General features: G+C 40.6%; 4 protein-coding genes across 4 annotated transcripts; 2 read left to right on the forward strand and 2 right to left on the reverse strand.

Annotated features, from left to right (window-relative positions):
• The first annotated feature begins 770 nt into the window (after positions 1–770).
• On the forward strand, positions 771–2,883 carry J3458_007306 (uncharacterized protein). The gene is made up of 2 exons (XM_066119315.1): positions 771–964; positions 1,026–2,883. Exon 2 carries the CDS (start codon positions 2,005–2,007, stop codon positions 2,764–2,766), a length of 762 nt encoding a protein of 253 aa, XP_065975953.1. The 5' UTR covers positions 771–964; positions 1,026–2,004; the 3' UTR covers positions 2,767–2,883.
• Positions 2,884–18,045: 15,162 nt separating this feature from the next.
• Positions 18,046–21,472, reverse strand: OST1_3 (dolichyl-diphosphooligosaccharide--protein glycosyltransferase subunit 1). Its single transcript, XM_066119316.1, has 3 exons — positions 20,929–21,472; positions 20,015–20,860; positions 18,046–19,954 (listed from the first exon to the last, which is right to left on the reverse strand). The coding sequence occupies exons 1-3, from the start codon at positions 21,267–21,269 to the stop codon at positions 19,678–19,680; spliced, it is 1,464 nt and encodes a 487-aa protein (XP_065975954.1). The 5' UTR covers positions 21,270–21,472; the 3' UTR covers positions 18,046–19,677.
• A 1,017-nt stretch (positions 21,473–22,489) lies between these two features.
• On the forward strand, positions 22,490–25,191 carry hxk1_3 (hexokinase). Its single transcript, XM_007811124.2, has 6 exons — positions 22,490–22,884; positions 23,391–23,513; positions 23,575–23,600; positions 23,659–24,069; positions 24,123–24,577; positions 24,639–25,191. Exons 1-6 carry the CDS (start codon positions 22,845–22,847, stop codon positions 25,060–25,062), a joined length of 1,479 nt encoding a protein of 492 aa, XP_007809315.2. The 5' UTR covers positions 22,490–22,844; the 3' UTR covers positions 25,063–25,191.
• Positions 25,157–26,873, reverse strand: RMT2_3 (Arginine N-methyltransferase 2). The gene is made up of 2 exons (XM_066119317.1): positions 25,399–26,873; positions 25,157–25,330 (listed from the first exon to the last, which is right to left on the reverse strand). Exons 1-2 carry the CDS (start codon positions 26,681–26,683, stop codon positions 25,296–25,298), a joined length of 1,320 nt encoding a protein of 439 aa, XP_065975955.1. The 5' UTR covers positions 26,684–26,873; the 3' UTR covers positions 25,157–25,295.
• Positions 26,874–27,086: the final 213 nt, after the last annotated feature.

The raw sequence follows: 27,086 nt of genomic DNA on the forward strand, positions 1-27,086 counted from the left end.
GGGAACTGTTACACCATGTATAACTCGAGTTTTTGGACTTTTGAGAAGTAGTTACATATGATTCGCACGTGCATATGTTTCACGCAGAGTATGAGATGGCTCTAATGTTGTCAATATGACAACCCGTTGTCATGTCACCAAGGCATTGACTGCCATGTTTTCACCCCAAGAGCGAACTACGTCGTAGAATACGCACCAATATTATTTTTAAAGACCCTAGATCTCAACGCCGGCGTCCTGATGTACCAAATTAATCCATTGGAGTAGCATTTACCTACTGCTAATCCTTTCCGAACATAGGGCAAATCCGAGGCTACGTGAATGAAATCCTCGGCATCTAAATACCATACATGGCTGGATTCACCGATCGAAATCACAAAACGATAGTAGGCAAAATTATAAAAGCTGCCTTGCTCCTTGTTCTGTTGACTTATACCATGGCATGCAAGACCCCCTGCCCGTTTAGGACGGATATACTTGCACGGCTTCTATCGAGCTCACATAATTGAGCACTCTTTGAAGTTTGTGGACTTGCCATTGAGTTGAGCACCTCACAAACAGACCTGGGTACCTGGCTGAACGAGTCCGGGGGCCTGGAGTGTACGGAGAAGATTGCGTTTGTTGTTGGTGTTCACGTGTTGGTGTGTGTTCCTGACTGTAATCCACAAGCTGCCGCCCCTTGCTATTGGGACTGGGACTATTAGTGGGACCCATAAGCCGCTCAACTCACGCCCCCTCTTCAACTTACACCCCTCACTTTGCATTGTCTGCAAAAATGCTCGTGCTTCCACGTCGGTGACGGGTGTTGGCTGAAGCATTTCGCACAATCCACCACTTCCCACAGTTAGGCAGCCATATGGACTTTTTTCTGCTTCAATTTTTTATTTACAAGAATATAATAAAGCTGCCAAGACGCTACCATCCGAACCTCTCTCTTATCGACGGTATTAAAGTGAATATCGTGGTATGCAGCAGTTTTATCGAGCCGTTGTACAATGGGCAATAATTCTAAATCGAGGCCACAGAAGACCAATTTTCCTTATTTCAGGATTTCAGGTGGCTCTGCAAAGCGATTAGCGAGCCTCTCCTGTAATTTCCCTACGAAATTATCCAATCCCTCCATAGGACTCCCAGGCCGCCTGAATTTATATCCAGCGCTGGCCAGGCGCGTTAAACGATGAACAGAAAATGCTGCAAACACTAAAGTGCCGCACACTTCTAGCAAGAATATCAGTTTTCAGCTACGCCAAATGCCTCAACCGAGCTCACGAGAGCTTCCCGAGACCGCCACCGTCTCAAGCCGACTATCTGATGGACAGCCACAAACGCAGAGCTCGCTGTGCGAGCCGAGACACGTCGGCGCCAGGTCTTCTGACATAGCTGAAGTGGCGTCTAATAAGCTATCAGGGGAACCGGCACCTCCTTGGGAGGAAATTAGGTCCCGTCTGGGGTAAATGTTATCGCTCCTGCGGTAATTAGAATCCAGTCCCTGGGACGCGTTGGGCGGCTATCACAGCTTGCTCACTCCACTTCACCATGCTCTTCATGACAGACTTCTATTGTGCCTCCTCGGATTGCAAGCTTCCGAATGGTGGGCTGCTTGTATAGAGGTTGTTGCTGAGCTGTGACCATGAAACTCCGCAACTTTGAAAGAAAATCGGCGGTATCAACCAATGACCTGCGATTCATTCCACTTGGGGATACTGAGCAACCCCCCCGTTCCTTTGTTGTTTTCATGGCCATGTGAGATTACAGGAGAGATATTGACCCGCCAGCAATATGAAGCCGCAGCAAAGTGAGAAGGATCCTTGGACAAGAGGCATCATTCGGGAGTGTCTGGCGGGTCAATGCCGGAAAGCTATCAATATAAAAATGCCAACTATTCTAGCCCTTGACTGACCAGTTGCAAACGACTTCACCCTCACAGTTGTCGTCGTCTTCTTCCTATTCTTCTTTGAACAAATTCAGTTGCCCATTATCAAATCATCACTTATAGCCGCCAACATGCGTCTCCTACTTACATCCGCTCTGGCCACCACGGTCTCGGCAACAGGCCTCATCCTCCCTCTGTACCTCTATCCAGCAGCAACATGGGACGATGGCGCAGCAAACTGGACGCCCGTCTTCAACGCCGCAGCATCCAACCGTGATCTCTCCTGGCTGACCGTCGTCAACCCTCACAACGGGCCCGGTGATACTCACCTCCCCGGCAACAACGACATCAACTACATCCAGGGCGTCACTAAGCTCAACACGTACCCCAACATCAAGCCCATTGGCTACGTGCGAACCAACTATGCCCAGTTCTCCCTGGATCAGGTAAAGCAGGACGTTGCCGCTTGGAAGGGCTGGGATACGTACTCGGCATCCAACATTTCCGTCCAGGGCATCTTCTTTGACGAATCAGCCCCGAACGCGCCCTACATGAGGGACTTGGTGGGATACACGCGAGCCGCGTTTGGAAGGCCCATCACCGTGACGTGCAACTTTGGCAAGGCCGTCTCGGATGAGTTTTATGACATTTGCGACGTCGTGGTTGCCTTTGAGAGCTGTCTGAACTGCTCGGGGCTGCCGCAGTACAAGGACGCGGCGACCATCCAGGCCAATATCCCCGCGAATAGAATGGGAAAGGCGGCCGTGATTTTGAATTACTTTACAGGAACGGCGTTTGATGGCACCTTCGCCGATGCGACTTTGGTGCATCGATATTTCAAGACGGCCAGGGACATGGGGCTTGCCTGGGCGTACTTTTGCTCAAGGGATTAAAATACTACGCCACCCCTTGCACGTTAGAGCTGTGGGTGCAAGGGGTACGATCATCCGAAGGCTGGGAGTCCTTGGGCCAAGCAACTATTAAGCCATTACATTTAGCTAGCTATCTAGTTATGCAGAGCCGTGGTCTGACCTATATGGATTCCGTGTAAGGACCTGTCGTCTTCTATGCCGCTCATCCCTCATCTTCATCTTCATACCCTCTGGTGGAGACTCGTAAAACAGGTGACCACGATCAAAGGGCGCATCCAGCATCAAGCCCTGGAGCGTTTTTACGCGAGAGACAGCTACGTAGCTTAAACCAGTCTGAAAGTCCCGACAGGAGAGATCTGTCACGATGACATCTTCAGTGATGCTCTGCGACTTGTGAACCGTAATGGCGTAGCATACGATCAGGGGAAACTGCGTGCGAGTGCAGAGAGTGCTTCCGATGAGGAAGTCCCTGTCTACTGGGAGAATCGGGACAATCTTTCTGCCATCAGCGGTGGTCAGGAACACAGGTCCACTGTACTTGTCAAACTCCATCATGATAACACAGGGAGGGTCTTGGACTGGGTCAGCCCCCGGTGCCCAGCCGATATCGTAAACGGTACCGCGAGCGCCGTTGCAGAGACCAACTGGCTGCCAAAGGTTAGATGTCAGCATCAGACGGGCGCCAATGCATATAGGGATCTGCTTCGCAAGGTTGCCCGCCTTGTCATCAGGCGCCGCAGCCGCGCCAAGGCCGACATTCTTAGCCTTGACCTGAATGACTGGCCGGCCGAGGCGGTCGAGGTGGTAGTGGTTATATTCGTTCACCCTATCTTTCGTGGCGTATACTCGCAAGGCGTTGGCGAACCTGGCGACCTCCAGATCATCTAGCTTCGCCTGTACTCGACCGGAAAGGAGTTTCCAGGACTCGACTGACAGTTGGAGGAGCCGCAATTCCTCGAGAGCTGTGCGAAACGCCTTCTGATCGTCGCCCCGTTGCCGTTGGACAACCTTCAAGAAGACTGATTTATCGAAGCGTCTATATGCGTTCCTGCCTTTGATCTCCACTCCCTGCACCTCTTTATCGTAATAGAGCGGCTTCTGTAGCACGGGTGGAAGCTGGAAGAAGTCGCCAACCAGAAGGATGTTAAGACTACCAAAGAACTCCTCATTCCTACTCGGGAACGCCTCGCGCAGGCGGTCATCGATCCAAGAAAGCTGTCGCAGTCCCAGCATGCTCTTCTCATCGATGATCAGGTAGTTGATGTCCTTCAGCTTCTTCTGGAGCTGGGCCATGTCAGTGGGCGAGAGGGGCTTGAAGTCCTTGTTGATTGGAAGGTGTAACAGGGAGTGCAAAGTAGTGCCCGATATCTGATTTCCCGCGACGCCAGTGGGCGCGGCACGCCAAACAGGTGTCCCTCTCCCGGCAGCAGCGGCTTGGAGGTGCGCGGAGAGCAAATTAATGAGGTATGACTTCCCGGTACCACCTCCACCATCCACATGGAGCAGCAACTGAGAGGGTTCCTGATTCAGGAAGTGGTCCATCACGGTATCGTATACTAAGCGCTGATCCCGGTTTAGGGAATCTCGAGCTTCCAAGGGCTGATGATCCACATCAAGGTCAAGGCGGTTTGCCGCCTTGCGTTGCTTCCAGTAGTCGCCCTTGAGAATACCGTCATCAGTATACCGTCCAACGTGAGGGGTCCAATCATAATTGATGTCGATGTCTCGGCGGCCGAGCATGTCGATATCCTCTTCCTCCAGCGGGCGGTCGGGAAGCATGCGGGCGAGTTCATGCCAGTCTTCATCCACAATGGGCTCTTCATGGACCTCAAGCTCAAATTCGTCGTCCTCAGCCCTCAATTCATTTGTATCTGGCTCCCCATAATGATCGTCCGCATGGGTGTCACGGTGCTGCTCTCTGCAAAACCTGTACGCAGCCGCGAAGGAATCGAACCGCTGCCCGCCCACGGTGAGCAACTCCTCTGGAGAGCGATGCGGATGAGCCATCATCAATTTAACACGGCAGAAGTCACCAAACTGGGGAGATGCCTCCACGGACCTGTATCGAGGAAAGTAAGACAGGACTCTCTTCTTCGCGTTGGCAGCGAGTCTCCTCCACGTCTTGAGATTATACGATTGCAGGTACTCGAGGTAAGTTGCATCCTCGTGCTGGTCATTTCTCTCGAGATACCTCCTGTAGCTGCCGACGGTCTCGTTGACATCTTCATCCACGCGATACGAACGTGCATGTTGCTCCAAAGGACGGCAGTCGACAGAGACCACCATCCGCGTGCCTTCCTGCAGAGGAATGTTAAGGAGAAGATGGGAAATCTCCTGCGCCGAGTAATCTCTCTCGGCAATCAGCTTATTCATCAGGCGAGAGGAGAAGGATAATAGCGGCTGAAGGTGTGCCGTGTGCGGCAAAACCTGGTCTGCAAGCTTACAGTAAGGCTCAGTCTTCTTCTCAGATTTGCTGCAATACTTGGCAGCGTACGTAATAACCGCCTGTAGGCTGGTGCAAGGAGATATGTCGATATTGGCTAGCCAGCCTAGTATAATGGCGGGATTGAAGTGATTCATGAGGTTGTCATTCCGCGCCGCCTCGAAGACATAGTACGACTTGCCTTCCTTCCTGATCACTGCGGCCAGCTCCCGCAAGGCACGAGGAAAGTCAAAACGACACTCCCGCTCTGGATTGGCCGCATTGGCCGCCTCGATATCTGCAGCAGCGCCTTCCATATCCCTCGCCAGATCAACGGTTCTCTTCCTTACGCGTAAGCAGTATGTGGTATTGCATCTGTGGCGCTGGCAGCGGTTGACGATTTGTGAGAGACGCAGGAATGTCAGTTCTGTACTCAGTGGATCTACGCTCAGGGGGTTACCCTCACCCTGGGGCATAGTCCTAGTCGGCTCAGGATTAATGGCAGTGATGTGGAATCCCCACGTGCGTGCAAAAACATCACGAGCGGCTTCATCCACCATGTCGACTCTTGGGCAATTCTCCATCCAGTACAGGCCATGGTTGTGCGGACTGCCACGCCCTTGCCATTCATACCGATCCCAGTAATCCGTAATGTTGAACTTCTTGCTTAACACGATATCTCGAAAGAAACAGTATCGGCGGTAGAAATGGAAAGCAGCAATGTGAGGATTCTGACGCAAAAGTTGGCGCGAGAGACCCATCCTCTCGGACTCGGACGCAGCCAGCCATTCATCATATCGGGGCATGTGCTGGTAGAGACTCCGCCAGTGTAAATCTGCCGGGCTGAATGTGATGAATGCACCAGGACATCCAAGGTTGTAGGCATAGGCCTCGAGGTCCTGCCTCTTCCTGTTCCAGAAGGGGCGCGTGCCGCGAATAGGTACCGCATGTCTTGTGATTGAGTTGATTAGCACCTGCGCCTCAGGGTCCTCGCTGTGCTCCAGTGCCTGAACAAGCTGCTCCCGTGTGAGCGGTTCATGACTACCATCGTGTTGCTTCACGAAGAATTTGGACCGTGCACGGGCCTGTGACCGCATCAGAGTATTGAAGGCGACGAAGCGGAAGGTCGGGTGGCGTGCAAAACGCCCGTCATGCCAGCGCATCGCGTGCTCGATGTAGTCCTTGTAGTCGATTGACCGTAGCCGAGGCTCAACAAAGTCGGCTCTCCCGTCAGGAAAGAGGCAGGGAAAAGCTAAGGAGAGTAGGGCATGAGAGCGATTGAACTCATTAATGGGTGTGCGCCGTATATTCGGAAGCTGCAGCTCGTGCTGCACCTGCTCCTGGAAGCTTGTGGAAAGCCTTGGTTCAGCTTCTGGTTCTCCGGCAAGAATAGACCGCAGAGCATCGAGCTCCGTGTCCTTGGCCAAAAGGTCCGGCACCGCAGCCTCGTCCTCCAGGTCCGGTTCTGCCTCCTCATCTTCCTCGGGTCCAACTTCGGCAGCCTCCACCTGGCTCTGGGGGATGTCGTCCAGGACATTGCCATCTTGAGGCAATTGACTCAGCCGCTCTTCGTCGATGACGATGCATCGATAGCCAGGATGATGGCGCCGGAGGTAGTTAAGCCATATGGCAACTGGCTGGCGGCGTACACGGAACTGGCGGGTGAATTGCCGGCTAAGGTTTGCATGGGACGACGTATTGGAAGGACGGAGTAATACAGTGTTCAACTCCCGCGGCAAAAGCGGGAGTTGGTTGTACACCAAGCCAACCTCGCGGAGAAAGTGAACAACATGTCCCCGATATTTGTACTGCTGGCCCCGCACAAGCATAATATTCACGTGGACGTGAACACGGCCTATTAAAGACTCTTCAGTAGGTGTAAGCTGAGGCAATTGAGTCGGTACGGAGCCAAAATCCAACTGGTTGTCCACAGAGAAGAAGTACGGCTCTTCAGGGCCGCGTTTATCATCCTTTCGACAGCAACGCGCACAAATGCCATCAGAATCGATCTTCATCTGGAACCAACGCTCTTGACATCGACCACAAAATTGCATTTGGTCATTGTCCAGCTTTGTCCAGAACTCACGGAGGATTGCTTTATCACGACAGGTCAAGGCGCAAGCGTCCAGGTCCCCATTCCACACCGGATCTTGTGCGTGAAATACGGCCGATTCTTCAGGTGGAATCATCACTGGACTCCGGTACCGTCGTGGCGGCCCCGACGATCGAGTTTGCCTTTGAGATTTTTTTGGCCGCCCTCCTGTACCAGGGGCAGGACCACGGCGAGCACGGCGACGAGGCCCTGACTTTCTGGAAGGCTGCCGCGAGCAATAGCGAAGAGGGCTTTCGTCCAAGGCATTGCTATTATCGTTCCCGTCTTCGTCCCCTAGATCGGAATCAGACTCTACCCCTAGGTGTTCGAGGTACTTCCGTGGTCGAGCAGGTGAAAGCAGCAAGTTGAAATAGTCCTCGACGTCAACATCAGATTCAGAGAACTGTCCCCTGTCATCCGCTTCCTTGGTCATTCCATCCCCATCTGGGAGCTCATTTGCCTGTAGTCGATCTTGACTCCCAGCTACGTTCCGTGGTTAGCTTGAACAAACTGCCGGGACCACAGCACAAGGATACCTTCTCCAGGACCATCAGAACCTTCAAAGACGCCGAGTTGAGAGATTGTGGGAGTTAGTGACACAGCCTCCCCTGCACGGCGTCGTGAACGATGGTCGCGCCGAATAGTGGCCTGCTTGGCCCTGGCGCCGGCCTTGGAGGCATCATCTTGCGAGTCCTTCCCGCCCTTGTGGAACCTAACAGCCAGGTAAGAGTAGTCCACACCAGTCGTGCTGCTTCGGACAGTAGATGGATCAGAATGTGAGGCGACAGGATCGGTCGAGGGCGGCACAGGCGGTGAGGGAGCTAGAGCCCGGAAGAGCCGCGAGCTCGCTTGGGTTGGTGGGATCGGCGTCCCCAGCACTATCTGCGGCTGGCTGCCTGGCTCTCCGAACAAACTCCTAGCTGTATGTTGTTGCCGTAGCTTCTCTGGCGATGTAGGTTGGGTTCCAGATCTCTGGTTAGGAGGCGATAGGCCAGCGTCTCTGTCGGTTCTTTTCGGGGCAGATCTCTCAGCTGAGGTAGGACGGACAGCCAGCTTTCTCAATGCAAGGACGGCACCTTTGGACCTGGCACGCTTGATCAGGTTAGGGAGGCATATATAGTATATCAATGGTGTCAGTTACCTCGGAATTGCGGTGGTCCCGGCATTCCAGACAGGTTGTAGTTGGATTGGCAGATTTCCTCCTGCTAACGAAATTACTTGGTGATTTTGTTCGGTCGCAAGACGGGCAATGGACTGCCAATTCAGATCTAGGACTAATATTACCCCTAGAATCATAATCCATACCCAACCATGCGGTACATCTGTTTCAATAATGGAAGAAAGGCTGCTGGCCAAGCAAACGAACAGATCGCTGGGCAAATTTAGCGATTGTAAACGATTGTAAACGATTGTAAACGATTGTAAACAGAGAAGTAAACAAAGAAGCACCGACAGACGGTGGCTGTCCTTTACCCACTTTTCTAGAGCCACCAACCAATCCAGCCTTCTTTCGCGATTTCCCATACAAAATTTGGACCAATAGAAACTTATTTGTCAAGCCTGCACCAAACCCTCATTATTCGGAAAACTTATGGATTAATGTAGAGTCAGCCTTCGGCTGAATTAATAAAAAATATAATAAATTAAATAATATTTATAATATATATTTATAAAATTATAAAAATTATAATTATAATTATAATATTTTTCTTTTTTTAAATACTTTAATATATAATTAAAAAATATATTAAATATAAAAATATAAATATAAATATAAAAATAAAAAGCTTTTTTAATATATAAATAAATATAATTAATAAAATATTATTTTATATTCTAATAATAAAAATATAAATATAATATAATATATTTTAAAATTATATATATATAATATAGAAAAAAAAAAAAAAACTTTTACTCTCGCTCTTATATTATAATGCTAGCTTAAAATCGCCTTTAAAACGGAAAATAACCTAAGATTTAAATTCCTTACACTTAATTACCCTTTATTATAATACTATATTAAAGCTATAATAGGGGTAATATAAAGAATATAATACTAATAGTAATAAATAAAGAAGAAAGAGAGCTTATATAAAGCTATTATTACTTAAATATAAGTAAAGAATAGTTTACGAAATAAGTACCACGTAACTTTAAGTTAAATGTAATTTAAGATAAACTTAATAATAAAAAACGTATTATTTATAATAAATTAGCTAGTTTTATTTTAATAGCTTTATTAAAGCGTGTGTAAAAATTATTTAAAGAGTATATTACTTAAAAAGTAATATAGTATTACGTTAAAGCTATAGCTATTATTAATAATACCTTAATTATAAAAGTATAGCTTGATAATATAATTATAATTATAGTATAAAAAGCACTTTATAATTATAGTATAAAAAGCACTTTATAATTATAGTATAAAAAGCACTTTATAATATTACTTAATAAAGGACTTAAGTAAGTATTATAGCTAGCTTAGTTAAGGCGTAAACCTAGAAACCTTTCCCTTTAATTATTCTTAACTATTAGTATTATAAAATTATTATTAAAGGTATTATAAATTAATTAAAAAAAACTTTTCGCTCTCGCTCTCGCACCGCGACGCCGGCTCAAGATCGCCTTTAAAACGGAAAATAACCTGAGATTCGAATTCCTCGCACTTAATTACCCCCTACCGCAATACCGCATTAAGGCCGCAACGGGGGCGGTGCGGAGGATGTGATGCTAATGGTGATAGACGAAGAAGAAAGGGGGCTCGCATAGAGCTGCTACCACCTAAACGCAGGTAAAGGATAGTTTACGAAATAGGCACCACGTGACCCTAAGCCGGACGCGATTTAAGATAGACTCAATAATAAAAAACGCGCCGTCTATAATAAACAGAGCATTGGAAGTAGTGTAGTTTTGTAGTTTTTAGTGAATTTTAGTGTAGTGTAGTGTAGTATAGTTTTACTACACTATATTACATTTTAAAAATTAGTGTAATATGTAGTATTAATTAATTTATAAGCTATTATTAGCTAATATAATTAGTAAGCTAAAATAGAGCTAAATTTGCTTACTAATATTAGTATTAGTAAGCAGGGATTAGCTAGCTTAAATAAGCTAAAAATAGGGATTAAAAAACTAATAAAAATAAAATAAAAATAAAATAAAAGGGAATTATAAGAGAATTATATTAAGTAAGTAAGTATTATTTTATATTATTATTATAAGTAAAATATTTTAAATATAATAAATTTAAAAATTTCTATTATTTATATATAAATATCTTATAAAATAATAATATTTATAGTATTACCCTATAACTTAAATATAAAATATTAAATATTAAGGTTATAAGAAATATATTAAAGTTATAAATAATATATTTAAATACCTTAAAATTTTTCATATAAAATAATATTTTATACTTTCTTTTTATATATATTATTTCCTATATTATAATAGATTTTATATTTCTTACTTAACTTTTTTATTTTTAAATTTTATTATAAAAAAAGTTTTACTAAAAAAAGCTTATATAAGCATATTGTATATTAAAATAAAGCTAAAAATCACGTGATTTTAAATCTTTAAAAATTAACCTTAAAATGTGGATATTAAGCGAGATATTAAGCTTTTAATCTCTTATTTATAAAAAAGTGGATCTTAATTTTTAGCTAACATTTCACCTATTATAACTCGCTTAATTCATAAGCTATACGTATAAGAACTAGTGCATTATAAAGAGCTAAATTAGCTCTATTAAAGTATAATAATTATAACCTTATAAGTCTTATAATTAACGTTATATTTATAATTAAAATTTCCCTCTATAATTACACATTACACTATAAATGTAGTTATAGTGTAGTTAAACTACACTAAAACTACAAAAACTACACTATATTAAAAACTACACTAAAAAACTACATGTAGTGTAGTTTTTTTGTTAATGCTCTGAGTATTAACCTATATAAATATTAATATAATATTAAGCTAAAGTAAAATAAAGGTACTTATAATAACCTTTTACTTAATAGCCTTTTTCTTTTAAGTAAGTGTAAGTATTTTACCCTTAAAAGAGCTATTCTTTTATAATTAAGTTAATACTATTATTAAGTTAAAGTTAATTAATTAATTAAAATGTATTTTAAGGGTAATATTAAGTATAATTATTTTAAAAATAATAAGCTTTTATAAAATATTAATAAAAAGATATTAAAATTAAGTTAAAGTTAAGTAAATATATAAAGTAAAATAAATTAATATATAATTAAAAATAATAAATAAAACTAAGAAAAGAGACGCCTAATATTAGGCTAATATTAGGTAAAAACTTACCTTAAATTAAAAAAAAGCTTATAAAAGCTATAAGAGATAAGAAAAAGCTTAAAAAAATAACGCGTATTAATTAAATTCGCTTAAAAAACGCCTAAAAAATAAGCTAATATAAGTATAGCTTTAATAAGCTTATAAAAAGAGCTAAAAGCTATTATAAGGCTAGCTTAATATTAAAGGCTATAAAAAGAGGTTATACGTATGAAAATTAAGGGTTTAAAGAAGAAAAAAAGAAAGAAAAATTAATAGCTTAATTTAAAGCTCTTATAAAGGTTATAATAGGCCTTAAATAGCTAGTAATCAGAGCTCTTACGAATATAGTAAATACAAGTGTATTATGTATTGTATTTTGTATTGTATTGTATTTTCGTGTATTGTATTTAAATACAATACATTATATTCTTAAAATACCTATAAATGTATTATTAGGGAAAAACGCTAGTAAATTTTTTACTTATATATATAAGGCTAATTATAAGGCTTATAAGAAATATTTTTATATAGTTAAATAGAGCTATTTTAGTCCTTTAAAATACATTAATTTATATTATTATAAGTTATATAATAAGAGAGTTATTTATATTTTTATTATTTAAAATATATTATTAAAAATTTAAAATATAAAGTTTAAACTTTAAATATATAAATTTTATAAAATTAAATACTTTAAAGCTATTAACGCGTTAATTAATTATATTACTTAATTATTATTATTTTTAAGTCCTTTTTTCTTAATTTATATAGTATTAAACTTAAATTTTTAAGCTTTATTATTTAATATCTTAATAATTATTAAAAATATAATAGTAAATAATATATTATTATAAACCTTAGAATTATATTAATATAATACCATTTTTTATACAATTAATTCTTAATAATATATCTAAAAATATACTATAAAAAGACTTAAGAGTAAATGTTAAATTTAAAAAAATATAAATGCAAGTAACTTTTTAAATATATAACTTATAATATTAATATAAATATCTTTATAAAGCTAAAGTTCTTCTTATTATTATAAAATTCAAAAAAAATATTAAAAGCTTTATTTTATACTAATATAAAGCTATTATACATTATAAATATCACTATCTTCCTTTTCTTCTCTATTTTTAGTACTAATTACAAATTTAACTTTAAAAATAGCTTTATTACTACTAGAAAAAGCTGAATTTTCATTTAATTCAGATTTTTCTGAATTTAAGCTAGAATAAGAGAATAAATTATAATATTTCTTTATTTTAACTCGTTTTTCCTTATTTTTAGCCTAGTTTTTTAATAATAAAATTTTTCGAATATTAGAATGCATTAAAGAGGTTCTTCGCTTATTAATCACGTTACCTCCTTAGTTAAAATTCCCTTCTATAGCTCCTAAAGTAGCTAGAATAGCTAAATATTTTCGTGCTATTATTAAAAGAATCGGAAAAGCTTTAATAGAATTAGCCCACTAAATAAATATATCTTCCTATTAAAAGTTAGTATTTATTTTTATATAATTAAGCTTATAAAGTTAAGGTTATTATAATAAAAGTTAAAAATACCTTATTATCTTTTAAATTAAGCTTATAATAACTAGAAATCTCGTTTTTTTTAGTTTCTTTAATAGCTTTATTTTTTTGCTTAGGAAATAAGTCATTAAATAAACTAGGCTTTAATTTAGGCCTAAAATCTTTATAAGATGTTAATTTCTTAGCTGGTTATTATAAATCGATTATTACTCGATTATTATTTAAATTAGAACTAGAAGAAGAATCTTCTTCTATTTTTATATTTGGAATAAGCTTGTTTTTAGGGTCTTTTATATATAATTCATATATTCTAAGATATAATTAGTTATAAGATATTAAAAAAAGGTTATTTTTAATAATTATTTATACTTACTCTTAATATTCTGTTTTTAAATCATTTAATAATAAATGTAAAGTAGTTGAATTTATATTAAATCAAGTTTTAACCGTTTTAATATTAAATCTAGGGTCTAATATAGCAGTAAATAAATAAGGCTTCCAAAAACTATAATTACTATTAATATTTTTTAGAAAATAGTAATTTAGTTTCTTTAAACCTATATTTAAAGCTGAAATAAAAGCTCTAGCTAACGGATTATAAGCGTTTTTCTATAAATAAGTTAGAATAGTTATTATAATTTATTTTAATATAAAAAGCTTAATATAAAAAGTTTAAAAATATAAAAACTTACGTTTTTAAGCTAACTTTCTTAATCTTTTAATATATTTTCAAGAAGAAAGTATATTTTAAAGATATAAAAAGATACTAAGCTTATAGTATTATAAGCTTAGCTTTGTAATTTCTTTATAGGCTTATTAAAAACCTCTAAAATACTTGATAAAGTCTCTAAATCAAGCCATTCTTACGTTATTAAATTAGCATCTTTAAAAGCTACTATATTTGTAACGTTTTATAATAATATAATAGCTTTTTTAAGCATAATAGTCGTATTTATTATTCTAAAAGTTAAATTCCATCTCATTGCGTTTGCTAAGTTAAGTAAAAATAGTTAGTAATAATTATTAATAGTTTTAAATAGATTTTTAAGGTCTTAATAATAGAAATAAAAGCTATTAAATATATTATATAACTTACCTAATAGTATTTTTATAATATTATTATTTTTAGCTATAAAGCCCTTAGATTTAGCTTCTTTTAAAGCTTTAATCCATTGAGAATAAAGTTATTGGTTATTTTTAAGAAGAATTACTATTTTTTTAACTTTTCCAATAATTCCTATATAATAATTAGCTTAAAATATATATAAATATAATAAAAAAAACCTTAAAATACCTGGAAGTAAATTAGAAAATTGTTTTTATTTTTTAGAAGATAATTGGTTAAATTCTTCTATTAAAAAGTATAAAAGCTCGCTATTTTTGTATTTTTTAATATTTTCGGATATTATTAATTCGGTAATAAACGTAGATATAATATCTTTAGCAATAATATTTAAAATATGAGCCGTATAACGAATATCGAAAGGTTTTAGGTTTTTTTTCGTATAAAAGTTCCAAAAAGAGGTAAGAAAAGTGTTATTATTAGAGCTATTATCTCTAGTAAAACTATAATTTAAAATAAGTTAATAAAATATCATAAAATAACCTTATAATTAACTTACCTTAATATTTTTTCTGGTTTTATATTATATTCTAATAATAATTAATTAAAACAAAGATTAATAGAACTTCTAGTGTAAGTATTAGGTAAATATTTAAATCCTAAATATAATTAGTTTAAAAAGTTAAATAATAATATAATATTATATGATAAAAATAAGAAAAATAAGAAAAATAATAAACTAACCAATTAAATAGTATTCTAAATTAAATTTAGAGTTTAGCTAATTAGCTATAACTCCTAAATAAGATTTAGAATTAATAGAAGTCTAAATATTAAGTTAAATAGATATATAACCTAATTTATTAACTTGATTTTAAATTATATTAATTATATTCTTCTTCATTTTTAGATATAAAATATCTATATAAGAAAGTATATTTTAATAGTGAAAAAAGCTCGTATCTTAACTAGAATAAGTTAATATTATTAAATATATAATATAATATTATAAACTTACTTATTATAATAGCTTATTAGCTTTTTAAAGCTTTTACTAGTAATAGTAGTAAAAGATAGGTTATTTTAAAGCATAAACTTAATAGCTAGTATAAGAGTAGTATCCTTAGAAAATTCACTAATAATAGTATTATTTCTAGGTCTTTTATTGCCTCTTTTACTGCTAGATATACTAGATTGAGCTGATATTTCGGATAATAAAGGTGATTCCGTATAAATAGGCACTATATATTAATAAATTAGTAATTAATATCTTTAAAGTATTATAATATAATATTAATATTATATTAATATGTTAAAAGAATAGTTTAAAGATAATAAGTTAATAACTTACACGTTAATTTAGAATTTTCTTCGTTTTTTGAGGTTGTAATAGAAGGATGTTTTTTTTTATAATATGTAACACTATTAGAAGACTAAAAACGCTTTGCTTTACTATAAAAAGTAAATAAATAGTCTTATTAAGTGTAAAAACAATAAATTAATCTTTCTTTATTGAAATTAATCTCTAATAATCGAAAATCAAAGAGATTATATTAAAAGATATATAATTTTGAACTAAATTAATAGCTCTTATTATTTTTAGGGTCATTTTAATATCGATTTAGCGTTAAAAGACTCGTAGTAGAGTTATTATTCGTAGATAAATTGGGTTTAGAATCAAAGGGATTTTCAGCCATTTTTAATGATAAATAAGATAGGGTTTTAAGGTAAAAAAAATAGTTACTATATACCCTAAAAATGGGGTTATTTAGTGAAAAAAAAAGTTTTATTAAAAGTAAGATATTAGTTGAGTTATAGGTGTTAAAGTGTTAGTATAAAAAAAGAGAATTTTAAACTTTAAAGAGGGATAATATAGTTAATATATAGAGTTTAGATACAATGAAAGATGTTATGAAAACCTTAAATTTCAGGCATTTTTTTAATGCCTAACTTACCCTTAAAACGTGTATATTCGTATAGAAACCGGTGAAAAATTTGCAAGACAAAATACAACTATTATAAAATAGTAGAATATACCAGTGTAATTATAATGTATAAAGGGCTTTCTATTATGTTACGTTAAGGCGTTTCTTCACCTAAAACATACATATATATACTATAAGAAGTATTTACATTTTTAAACTTTAAGTTAATATAACTTTCGTAATATTAGACTTATAAAGATGCACCTAGTATGTAAAGATAGAGCTTTTTAAGAGCTATCAATTAGTTTTATTTTTATCTATTTTAGTCTATTATTAGTAGAGATATTCTAGTTTATATAATGTGGCGTTTTTACTAAAGCGGGGTTACGCGGGGTAACTTAAATACTCTACTTTCTTTACACTACTAAATACCGCATATAATATCTCTATAATTATTAATTAAAAATAAATAAAAATATTATTTTTAAATAGCTGAGATTATAAGCTTTTGAATGATACTAATTTTATAATAAAATTCGTTTTTTTCATAGAGTTATAATAGATTAAATATATAGTATAATAAAAGTCATAGAATTTATTTTTAATGTATATATATATATATATATTATAATATATATAAGTATATGTAAATATTTTATAATTATAAAATATATGAATAAGTATAAAAAAAGCTAAAGAATTTTATAATATATAATTTATATATAATTTATATTATATTAATAAAAATATTTAAAATATAAAGTATAATAAATAATTTAAATTAGTAATAAATAAAGGAAAAATAAAAAAAATATATATTATTAAGAATATATTATTATATAATTATCTTATATTATATATATATTTTTATTTATTATTTAATAGTATTTTTAAAATAATTAATATATACTATATATTTTTTTAGTTTTTTATATATAATATAAGTAAAAACAATTATTTAAAAAATATTTACTTAATTTACATAATATAATATCTTTATAAAGCTTAAAAAAAACCTTATTTTTTTATTTATTTTATATAAAAAGTTATATAATATTTTTATATTTATTTTATTTTTAAAGTAAAATATTTTATTAATACGTAGACTTTTAAGTATAATTTTTATATTATTATAATAAGAAAAAAATCTATTATTATTATATATTTTTTAAAATTTATTATTATATATTCTAATAATACATTCATAGGTATTTCATTTATGTATTATATTATATTATATTACAATACAATACAATATAATATAGTATAGTAAAAAATACAAAAAATACAATACATTTAGAGGTCTGCTAGTAATAGCTAATTAAGCCTAGTTAAGTAGCCTTAAAAGTAAGAATAAAGTAAAGTTTATTATAATATATTAATTATATTAAAAATATTTAAGATATAATATTATATTAAGCTTAAAATAATATAATATAATATAATACTTAAAGAAAACTATAAGATAGCCTTAAATACTTAAATATTAAAATAATTACTTAACTAATATATTAAAGTTAACTTAAACTTAACTTAAACCTTTATTATATATACTTTAATAAACTATTACTAGAATAGCTAGCCTAATAAATACCTTTAACCTATATAATTTAAAATACACTTTATATAATTATAGGTTATAGTAAGGCGAGAATAACTTAAAATAAAAGTAAGGGGGTTTTTCTTTTTATATAAAGAGTTTTTTTACTTAAATTACATGTAAAAGTACTAGAATAGCTTATAATAGCTCTAGGGTACTTAAATAAATAAATAAATAAATATATAAAATATATTTATTTAATATTTAAATTTAATATTTTATTTTTTATATTAAATTTTATTAAAATTTAAGAAGTTTTATATTTAATTAAATAAAATATATAAATTTATAATTATAATCTTTTATAATAATATATAATTTTACTTATATAATATAATTTATTATATAATTTTATATATTTTATTTAATTTATTATATTTTTTTATTAATATTTTTACATATACGTGGCCGCGTTACTAATGTGGCCGCGTTGCTGATAAGCACCACCTTAGGTGGTGAGAGCTTTGCCAGCCGAACCATTTAAGGTGGGGCGGGCACGATTAATGCCCGTGCCTTGACAGCGCCAGGCCACTGATGACCACCGCCTCACCAGGTTCAGGTGCTTGTCAGATGCCAAGGTTCGAGCTTCAATGCATGTCCTGGCAGGGTCGTCTTGCAATGACGTTTTCCTTCTTTTCATCCACCACAGTCTCCCTCGTCTCGCTACCGGCCAGCAAATACGTTCGCATCATGACCCAGAGTTCATCCATGATTCAAAATAAAACGTAACAGCTCCTTTATATGACATCTGCTACAGCATTAGATACCAGAGTTGCCTGAAAGCCCGCCAACACCACTCTTCCATCTAGATCAAAATGCAATCCCAAACAGAAAACCGCTCATTAGAATCTTGCACCATCCCACTCATACCTCGTCGTCACTTATCGTCGTGTAGCTAAGCCAAGGCACTTCCCATGGCTTCCAGCCTTCCGGCACCGGCCTATCCGGGCGCATTAGGTCACATTAGGCCATCGTGGAGAACTCGGCAATTACCACCTCGTTCAGCCCGCAGGATATCAACATCTCTAGGCCTAGTACCTCGTTCTCTCGTAAACCACGGTCCCTCCTGGCGGAGGTCGATAGTGCGACCCGCTTACCCGCGGACTAGTCCGGTACGACTCCCGCATGACGCTGGAGTAGCTCGCCCTGGGTGAATGGTGGTGGTGATGGTGGTGGCCGTGGTGGTGGTGCCGTCGAGGGGGAATGATTTCCTCCTTGTAGTAGTATCTGGTGTTTGGTTCGCCCCAGAAACACATTGTAGACTGGTTTGCGTTGAATAGTCCCAGGTCGAGTGAGGCGTGGATAAGCCGCCGCGCAATGTAGCTCTGTGGCCTGTCAATCAGCTGAGGCCGTGAAGAAAGTAAAAGTGAGGGTGGTGATGGGGCTCGAAAGCAATGGAGAGAGGGAATCAAGTCTCTTTTTATACAAGAAAACTCATTGTTCCGTCAGGGCTGTGCCGCACGCTGTCAGCATGTTTAGTGCTTGGGAACCCTTGTTGTGAAACCCCTGCCATGTGGTGGGAACATCCCTCACATCCCCCGCCGGGGGCGTCATTGCTCGGCGCATTACAATGCATTACGATGCATTTCCCGGTGCCTCCACTTGTTGGTCGTCGTATGGCGGCTATGCCGGCCTTGCTTGTGAAAGGTGAAATGAGGCTGGATTTGGGCCTCGTTGTGAGACTGCTGATGGTAGGGCTGATGCGCCATTTGATGACGTGATGGTTTGCAACTACCTACTTGCGTACCTACATGGCCAGGTGGAATGAATCGGCTTGCATAATGAACCGAGCCCCATGCTCTGTAAATCCTAGCAGCCTAGGTATAAGACCAGTTACCATACTTCTCTCACACATGTCATCATCCTGATTGAAAATCTATCGTGCAGATTCGCATCTTGCAACGCCCGTATGGTACATTTTTGACTGTTTCCCCCTCTGACACCTCCTTGACTGTAATGTCTATCCACCCCATCCATAAAATTCTCTTTATTTCTTGGTAAAGCCAACCTCCACCTGACCGACTGCCCAAGCAGCTGCGCACACAGCCATCATGCTAGCAAACACAATAAAAGGCTTTCGCAGAGTATCAAACGTTGAAGTCTCGTATGAAATGATGACGTCGCGGTCGCGGAATTCGTCAACCAGGTTCTGTGCCTTGATTATCACCGAGGTGCGGCCCAGGGTGTCGAGGTAAGTCTTGTGAACGCTGACTGAAGTCTCAACAACGGACGATTCGGGGATACCAGTGTAATACTTGACATTGCTACATCTTTCGTTAGTGCTGCTGGCTTCCTGCATGATGGATTTGAGACGCATGGCTTACCGAGCTCCCTCAGGAAGAACCACGCGAATGATAACCTGTCCATACTCAATACCTTCAGCCTGCCTGGGGCCCTCGAGGAAAGGAACCTTTAGAACATAGCCACCAGTTGCAGTCTTGCGGAGAAGGTTGGCAGCATCCGAGTTCCAGCCAATGGTGAAGGGATAGTTCCAGCCACCGAAAAGAGGATACCGGGGCTTGAGCTCAAGCAATGCTTCGCGCTTGTTGCTTCTGAACTTGGACGTTGAAACGTTGCCAATGACATCGGTAAAGTACGGATCAACGCTACCAACCTGCAGAGGGACACGTAGCTCCTTCAGGGCCGTAGAGGCAGGATTGAAGAAGGCGGATTGTGCATATTTGACTCGGTTAAAAGGTGACGACAAATTGGCACCACGGTGGTGCAAGGCATACCGCTCCTCGAAAGCGATGTTACCACCCCAGTGGCTGACTTCGATATCGCGTTCTAGGGTAGAAACATGGGTGACGGGCTTGGTGAACTCGAATCGAACCTGAGCAGGGGAAATGGCTCCAGCAGGCTTCTCACCGAAGGGACCATAAATCAGCTTGGCACCCTGCTTCTGCGGGAGCTCCTCCTTGCCTTCGGTGATCTTGGTATAGTCGGGAATTGTGGATGACGCAGCCTTGACCTCAGTCTTTTGCTTCAAGGTAGGATAGGCGGATGGCGCATAGACGGAGAAATCGTGGACGAGATATTGCTTATCGTCCTGCTTAATGGAGGCGGGAAGAGGTCTATAAGCCTTCAGGTTGTAGAAGGATATGCCGAGGGTTTGTTGGCCACCGGCTTTGAGAGGAGTTGGGAGATGAATACGATAGTACTGAGTATCACTGAGGAATTAAAGCCAATGATTAGCCCTCGTAGGATGTAATGACACACTGACAAGTAGTCGACAAACCTGTTGGGGTCATATTCAACTGCTTCAGAAACAAACGGACCAGCGTTTGCGTTCTTGCGGTCCTTTACTTCGAAGCCACCAACGCGAGCAATTTGTTCCTCTGTGAATGGTATATAATATTCGCTTTGAGGCTCATTGGAAACGTTTTCTATGAGAACATTAATCTGTTCCTTGGCGTAGTTCTTCTCCAAGGAAATGATGTGGACTAAGTTGGCATTTCTGAAGACCTGCGGCGGCTTGAACTGCGCAGGCTGTGAATCCTTGGAAGACGAGGCGGCGGTGGCGGCGAGGGCGCTGGAAGCGACAGCCAGCAACGCTGATGCAATCGATAATGGCTTCATTGTAACAAATGAATGGAAAGGGCGCTCATTGAGTTGCGTGTGCGCCCGATTATGCTGTTGTGAAGGTCCAAGAAGGATGTCGCTCGGATTCTCAAGAGACACCTTGACGCAAGCTCCTTTCCAAACGGCATACGTTTCCTGAGCTTGCAGCTTAGAAGCCAATCATGAACGAGAAGTGGGCCACTCTGCTTGTTTGTCCGCCAGGGCGAAGACGAGGGAACAGAGGAGGACGGAGACGTGACGTGCGACTTGGGCTAGCAATCAAAGATACGCACAACCAGCGGGTGACGGGCGAATCACAAATGCCGTGTTTAGAATATTTGAAAGCAAGGAGTATAGTGTATTGCAAATTATAGACGCAACGTCCACAGTGGGAGGCGAAAAGTATTTGACCACATCAGGCACCCGGATAGCGCGCTCTATATTATATAATGTACTCCGATTTATTAGTGTGCACTTCTTGGTGGGCAAATATATTCTGCCAGAGACTGTATAACCTGAAGATCATGAGGCATCCTATGACAAGGGCTGGTGGTTGCGGATGCGAGGCTGGACCGTGATTTGACACATGGCCATCCTTTGTTAGGCGCACACAATCTCGACAACTTTTGAAGTGACAGGCGACTGGGCCATCTTCCTTCCCATCTGCCCTTTCCACGGGGATGAGGCCACCGAGATGTTATAAGAAAGAATGACCAGGATAGGTACAAGACTACGGAGTAAGCCTTGGTCTTTCAAACCGACGGGCAGCTCTTCTGTCACCATTCTTCGCGTCATCGAGTCGAGACCGACCGTCTTGGTGTGCAAGTGCTGCTTTGTTCTTGCCAGGTCAATCAATCTGCATGCAGGACGCATCACCGTAATCATGGTTGATCCCCGGACTCCTTTTGTTCTCCGTAAGCCATGGCGGCATGGGCACCAACGAGGCGCGCCATGTGGTTGACGGGCTCCTCCATGCCCTGCATTGCGGAATAAGGGTGCTGGAGGGCCCAGTGTGACGGATCATTGGCATGGTTTGTCATGATAACGTTTTGGAAATGTAATAGCGGGTGAGAACTTGGCAATTGCTCGTGTCCACATAACTCTGCACGCCACTGCCATGGTTCAATGTTGGCGGGCTAGGTGGGTGCTGGGCCATCAATGAGCAATCATTGCTCATCCGGCGATTCCTTGGCGGGGTTGCGGCTTCCCCTCCAGCAAGCAGCACTGGCCGGCAGGAGCTCAAGCCAGGCTCGTTAGCTCGGTGCGTAAAACACTTGCATCTGCTTCTGCTGTGTGGTCTTACTTATCACCTGCAGGCCTGTGGTCTCCACGAATACCAGCACCCATCGCAAGCACCACCAGCACCCTCCTCCCTCCCATTTCTCCACGGCTGCACATTTGCATGCTCTCCCCGCTGGCAACTCCTGTGTACCCCGTCTGCATCTTTGTTCCCTCTGCACAGATTCAAAGCGCGCATTCCAAAACGACCAACAACACAGAATCCAAGATTTCGTCGATTGCAGCCAGTGCAGTCGATCGCGCGTCTCCGGTTCAAGCTACCCCTCCACCCCGCTGCCATCGTCATAATCCAAAATGGTCGGTCTTGGGCCTCGTCCGCCTCCCTCTAGGAAGGGTATGTTGAAGTGAATGATTTTTATTTTCCGGCCGTTTTACTGCAATTATCCGTATTATACACGCCCTTGACGAATTTTTTGGTCTCCAGCAGACCTGGTCGTCCACGGACCAAGTGGTTCGAAGCTTCTGGACCAACACGAGATGGGCTGTCTCATGCGACGCATTGGCCAAACGTCCTCAGCCAGCTTGCGGCCCGACCGGTTGGGTAACACCAGATGAGAAACTCGACGGTGATTCGGGCGTTTTAATTTTACCTGTTAGCTTTGCATGTGGCATCAAAAGGCCAGGGATGCCACTGCGGCGCTGTGTTTGTGTCGCTTGAGAGAAACAGGCGGGGTCAGAACACTTGAGCAACAACTTATATATAAGTCCTTCAATGCTGAGCGCTGAGCCTTGCAACATGTCTTCACCATGTACGCATCGTTCATGACACACTTCTGTCTTTGCCCAAACTACATTTGCTAACCTATTCACAAATCGCAATGGCTAACAATCTCGCGGCAGGCTCGAAGGCGGATATTCCCCAGGATCTGCTCAACGAAGTCAAGAGGCTCGAGGATCTCTTCACAGTTGACACACAGACGCTCAAGAAAATTACAGACCATTTCATTTCCGAGTTGGCCAAGGGTATGCTGCTACAACACGCTGAAACAAATTCGATACGAGTGGCTAATGGTAGTTCTCACAGGTCTTAGTGTCGAGGGTGGCAGCATTGTGAGTCTCTCTCATACGAGACCACTTATGCACGAATTAATACCTAATCTTCTTTTAGCCAATGAACCCAACCTGGGTCATGTCATTCCCCGATGGCTATGAAACCGGCACCTTCCTTGCTCTTGACATGGGCGGCACCAACCTCCGTGTGTGCCAGATTACCCTGACCGAACAGAAATCCGAATTTGATATCCTTCAGTCCAAGTATCGCATGCCAGAGGAGCTCAAAACCGGCAACTCGGATGAGCTTTGGGAATATATTGCGGACTGTCTGCAGCAGTTTGTAGAGACTCACCACGGCGGTTGCGCTGGCATTGGCACCCTTCCTCTTGGTTTCACCTTCTCGTATCCAGCAACACAGAACTACATTGACGAGGGTATTCTTCAGAGATGGACCAAGGGGTTCGACATTGCTGGTGTCGAAGGGCAGAATATTGTTCCAATGTTGAACGCTGCTCTCGAGAAGAAGGTATGCGCAATCTCAAAGCTGTCCTGTACCAGGTGCTAATGGCATCCTTGTAGGGAGTGCCCATCAGGCTTACTGCTCTGATCAACGATACGACGGGAACTCTGATAGCTTCCGCATACACTGACCCAAAGATGAAGATTGGCTGTATCTTTGGCACCGGCTGCAATGCTGCCTATATGGAGGATGTTGGCTCTATTCCCAAACTAGCACACATGAAGCTGCCACCAGAGACTCCCATGGCTATCAACTGCGAGTGGGGTGCTTTCGATAACGAGCACAAGGTGCTGCCTAGGACTGAGTTTGACAAGATTATTGACCGTGATTCACCCCGGCCAGGTCAGCAGGCCTTTGAGAAAATGATTGCTGGTCTATATCTTGGCGAAATTTTCCGACTTGTCATGGTTGATTTGCACGACAATCGCGACGTACATGTCTTTGCCGGCCAGGATATTTCCCTGCTGCGCAAAGCTTATTCTCTGGATTCCTCTTTCCTTTCTGCTGTTGAAGAGTAAGCATCCGACACTTTCATTCCGTCGTGATCATTCCTTGCTAATAGTACATTACCGCAGGGATCCTTTTGAGAATTTGCAGGAGACGTTTGACCTATTCAGCTCCAAACTCAACATTACTTGCTCCAGACCAGAATTGGAGCTCATTCGACGGCTCGCCGAGCTTATCGGCACTCGTGCTGCTCGCCTCTCTGCCACTGGTGTTGCTGCCATCTGCAAGAAGAAGGACTTTAAGACCTGCCATGTCGGTGCTGATGGATCCGTTTTCAACAAGTACCCACAGTTCAAGGAACGTGGTGCCCAGGCTCTCCGTGAGATTCTTGACTGGCCTGAAAAGAAGAATCCCAAGGAAGAGGATCCTATTGAGATTCTTGCTGCCGAGGACGGTAGCGGTGTAGGCGCCGCTTTGATTGCGGCGTTGACTCTGAAGAGAGTCAAGGCTGGCAATGTTGCTGGAGTGCTGCATCCAGAGCACTTCAAATAAATTGGCAATAATGAATGTATAGGAAGAGAATATGGAAAAAAATCGGCACGTCGTGATGACTGAAAACCAATCGATCTTTAGTCCATGCGTAGGGGGAAAATGATAAATATATAGACTTGAATAAAGGGTGGTTGACTTGTTGGGTATCATGTTTTCTCCGTTCTGTGTGATTCTGATACGTGATAACATCTCACTCTTCCATCTATCTATTTTGCTTTTTACTTATTTGACGCTCATCCCATGAATGTGCACACAGGCAGACGATACTCTGTTAAAACAGTCAGCAAGCAAGCCGTCAACGACATCGACAACTCAAAAGCAAACGAGGCAACTTACTATCCAGCGTCCAGTACCGCCTCCGCACTCCTTCCCACTCACCCTTTCCATCCTCCTTCAGCCCCTTCATATCAACATCACTCACCTCCCATTCTACATCCAAACCTGCATCTGCGCCATGCATCTCGACCACCTTTGTGTAGACGTCATAGCAGACCTGTCTATCTGCGCCCAGTCCGTTGAAGAAGCTAAATCTGCCCTCCTGATCCATCAACCCGGGTACGTACTCCATAAAGAACATCCTGAGCTGCGAGTAATCCTCGCCGAATGTATCAAAGTAAATTGCATCGTACACCTCGCCTTGCTCCAGTAATTGGGGCACTATTTCCTGCCATTTGCCGGCCCAGACCTTGTAGGCGCCCTCCTCCGCGCCGCACTTCTCCCAGCTTTTGCCGAACTTGGAATCCGGCTGGGAGAGGTGTTGAAGTACAGAGGGGTGGGCTTCAATAATGTGATGCCGTGACGGGTTTGTTTGGGCAAACATGCTATCTATGATGCCCATGCCGAAGCCGATATTGAGGATGCGCTTGCCGGTTTGAACTTCGGGGCCTGGGAGGAGGGCGGATACAGAGCGGGCCATGATGTCGGTTTCCCAGGACATCATAACGCCGTTCAGGTCTGCATCGAGGAGCTTGGAGGAGTCGTAGGTCAGTTCGGAGGATAAGTATTCGTCGCTCGTGATGGTTCTCTCATTGGCGTCGGGGGGAATGAAACGAGGCGGGTCTTGTGGTTGAGCCTGGTCGTCGGTAATGTCCATGGCGTCGCCGTCTTGGTTGACTGGGACTTCTTCGCCCTGAGAAGCATCCTTGGCCTCATCCTCATTGTCTTCAACATCTGAGCCCGACGATAGTTCTTCGTAGCCGTCCATGAGGGAGAAGAGAAGCTCGGCGCGAACACCTGCGTCGACGCACATCTCGTATAAGGCTTTGCGGCCCAATCGATAGGCTACACAGCCAGGAGTCTCGTTGTTGCTGTCGACATCGTTCCATATGGCTCCCGAGAAGAAAAGTTCCTGTAAAACTGCCTTTGCTTCTTCTACGCAGCCATCTTCGCCTTGTTCAGGATCGTTCGAGTCTGGGCCCGCGGGGCCACATGCGCGAATGGCGGCGTGAAGAGGGGTTTCCCCTGTTTTGGGATCTTGGGCGCTGGCTTTGCCTGGGACGTCGAGGAGCTTCTTAAGGCCGGAGAGATCGTGGCCCCAGGCGTGGTATAAGACGTCGCGCGTGTCTTGGGGACAGTCGGAGGATATTCTCATTGGCATGGAGTCATCAATGGCAGCGGACATGGTGATGGTGATGCCGGCCGACAGAGTGGGCTTCGATGGAATGGCCGATTTGACCTGTCGCACTAATTGACTTTGCGACGCGTCAATATCGGCGTGGCGTCCTGGGAATAGCCTCAATTTGATGGCACTGCCTGCATCAGTTTTTTTTTTTGGTTTTTTTTTTTTCCCTAACAAGGCGGCCCAGACTGAGACTGCCCCGCTACGAGCTAGATCTCGAATGCGGCCCATTTTTGGTGGCGTGGTTCAGATGCCAGACCAATGGCAGCCCTCATTGGCGCCGGCTGGTCGGAAGCTTCAACAAGGGCAGAAGCATTAGCGCTGTGGTTCACCATGGTCCAGCAGCGAGCTGCTGTGGACTTGCTGGGTCAACCCCTCTTTTTGCCCGCACGTTCCTGTCGTCGGA

This window comes from Metarhizium acridum (genome assembly GCF_019434415.1).
Source record: "Metarhizium acridum strain ARSEF 324 chromosome Unknown scaffold_72, whole genome shotgun sequence".
Taxonomy (NCBI): Eukaryota; Fungi; Ascomycota; class Sordariomycetes; order Hypocreales; family Clavicipitaceae; genus Metarhizium; species Metarhizium acridum.

Excerpts from the sequence above, each read along its gene's own strand:
- J3458_007306 (XM_066119315.1), top strand. The coding sequence starts at position 2,005 with ATGCGTCTCCTACTTACATCCGCTCTGGCCACCACGGTCTCGGCAACA.
- hxk1_3 (XM_007811124.2), top strand. The coding sequence starts at position 22,845 with ATGGTCGGTCTTGGGCCTCGTCCGCCTCCCTCTAGGAAGG. Across the intron at positions 23,601-23,658 it reads GTGTCGAGGGTGGCAGCATT|CCAATGAACCCAACCTGGGT; the intron begins GTGAGTCTCTCT and ends ATCTTCTTTTAG. Across the intron at positions 24,070-24,122 it reads ACGCTGCTCTCGAGAAGAAG|GGAGTGCCCATCAGGCTTAC; the intron begins GTATGCGCAATC and ends GCATCCTTGTAG.
- OST1_3 (XM_066119316.1), bottom strand. The coding sequence starts at position 21,269 with ATGAAGCCATTATCGATTGCATCAGCGTTGCTGGCTGTCGCTTCCAGC. Across the intron at positions 20,861-20,928 it reads GTTGAATATGACCCCAACAG|TGATACTCAGTACTATCGTA; the intron begins GTTTGTCGACTA and ends TTAATTCCTCAG. Across the intron at positions 19,955-20,014 it reads GTTCTTCCTGAGGGAGCTCG|CAATGTCAAGTATTACACTG; the intron begins GTAAGCCATGCG and ends CGAAAGATGTAG.
- RMT2_3 (XM_066119317.1), bottom strand. The coding sequence starts at position 26,683 with ATGTCCGCTGCCATTGATGACTCCATGCCAATGAGAATATCCTCCGAC. Across the intron at positions 25,331-25,398 it reads GCGGTACTGGACGCTGGATA|AGTATCGTCTGCCTGTGTGC; the intron begins GTAAGTTGCCTC and ends CTGTTTTAACAG.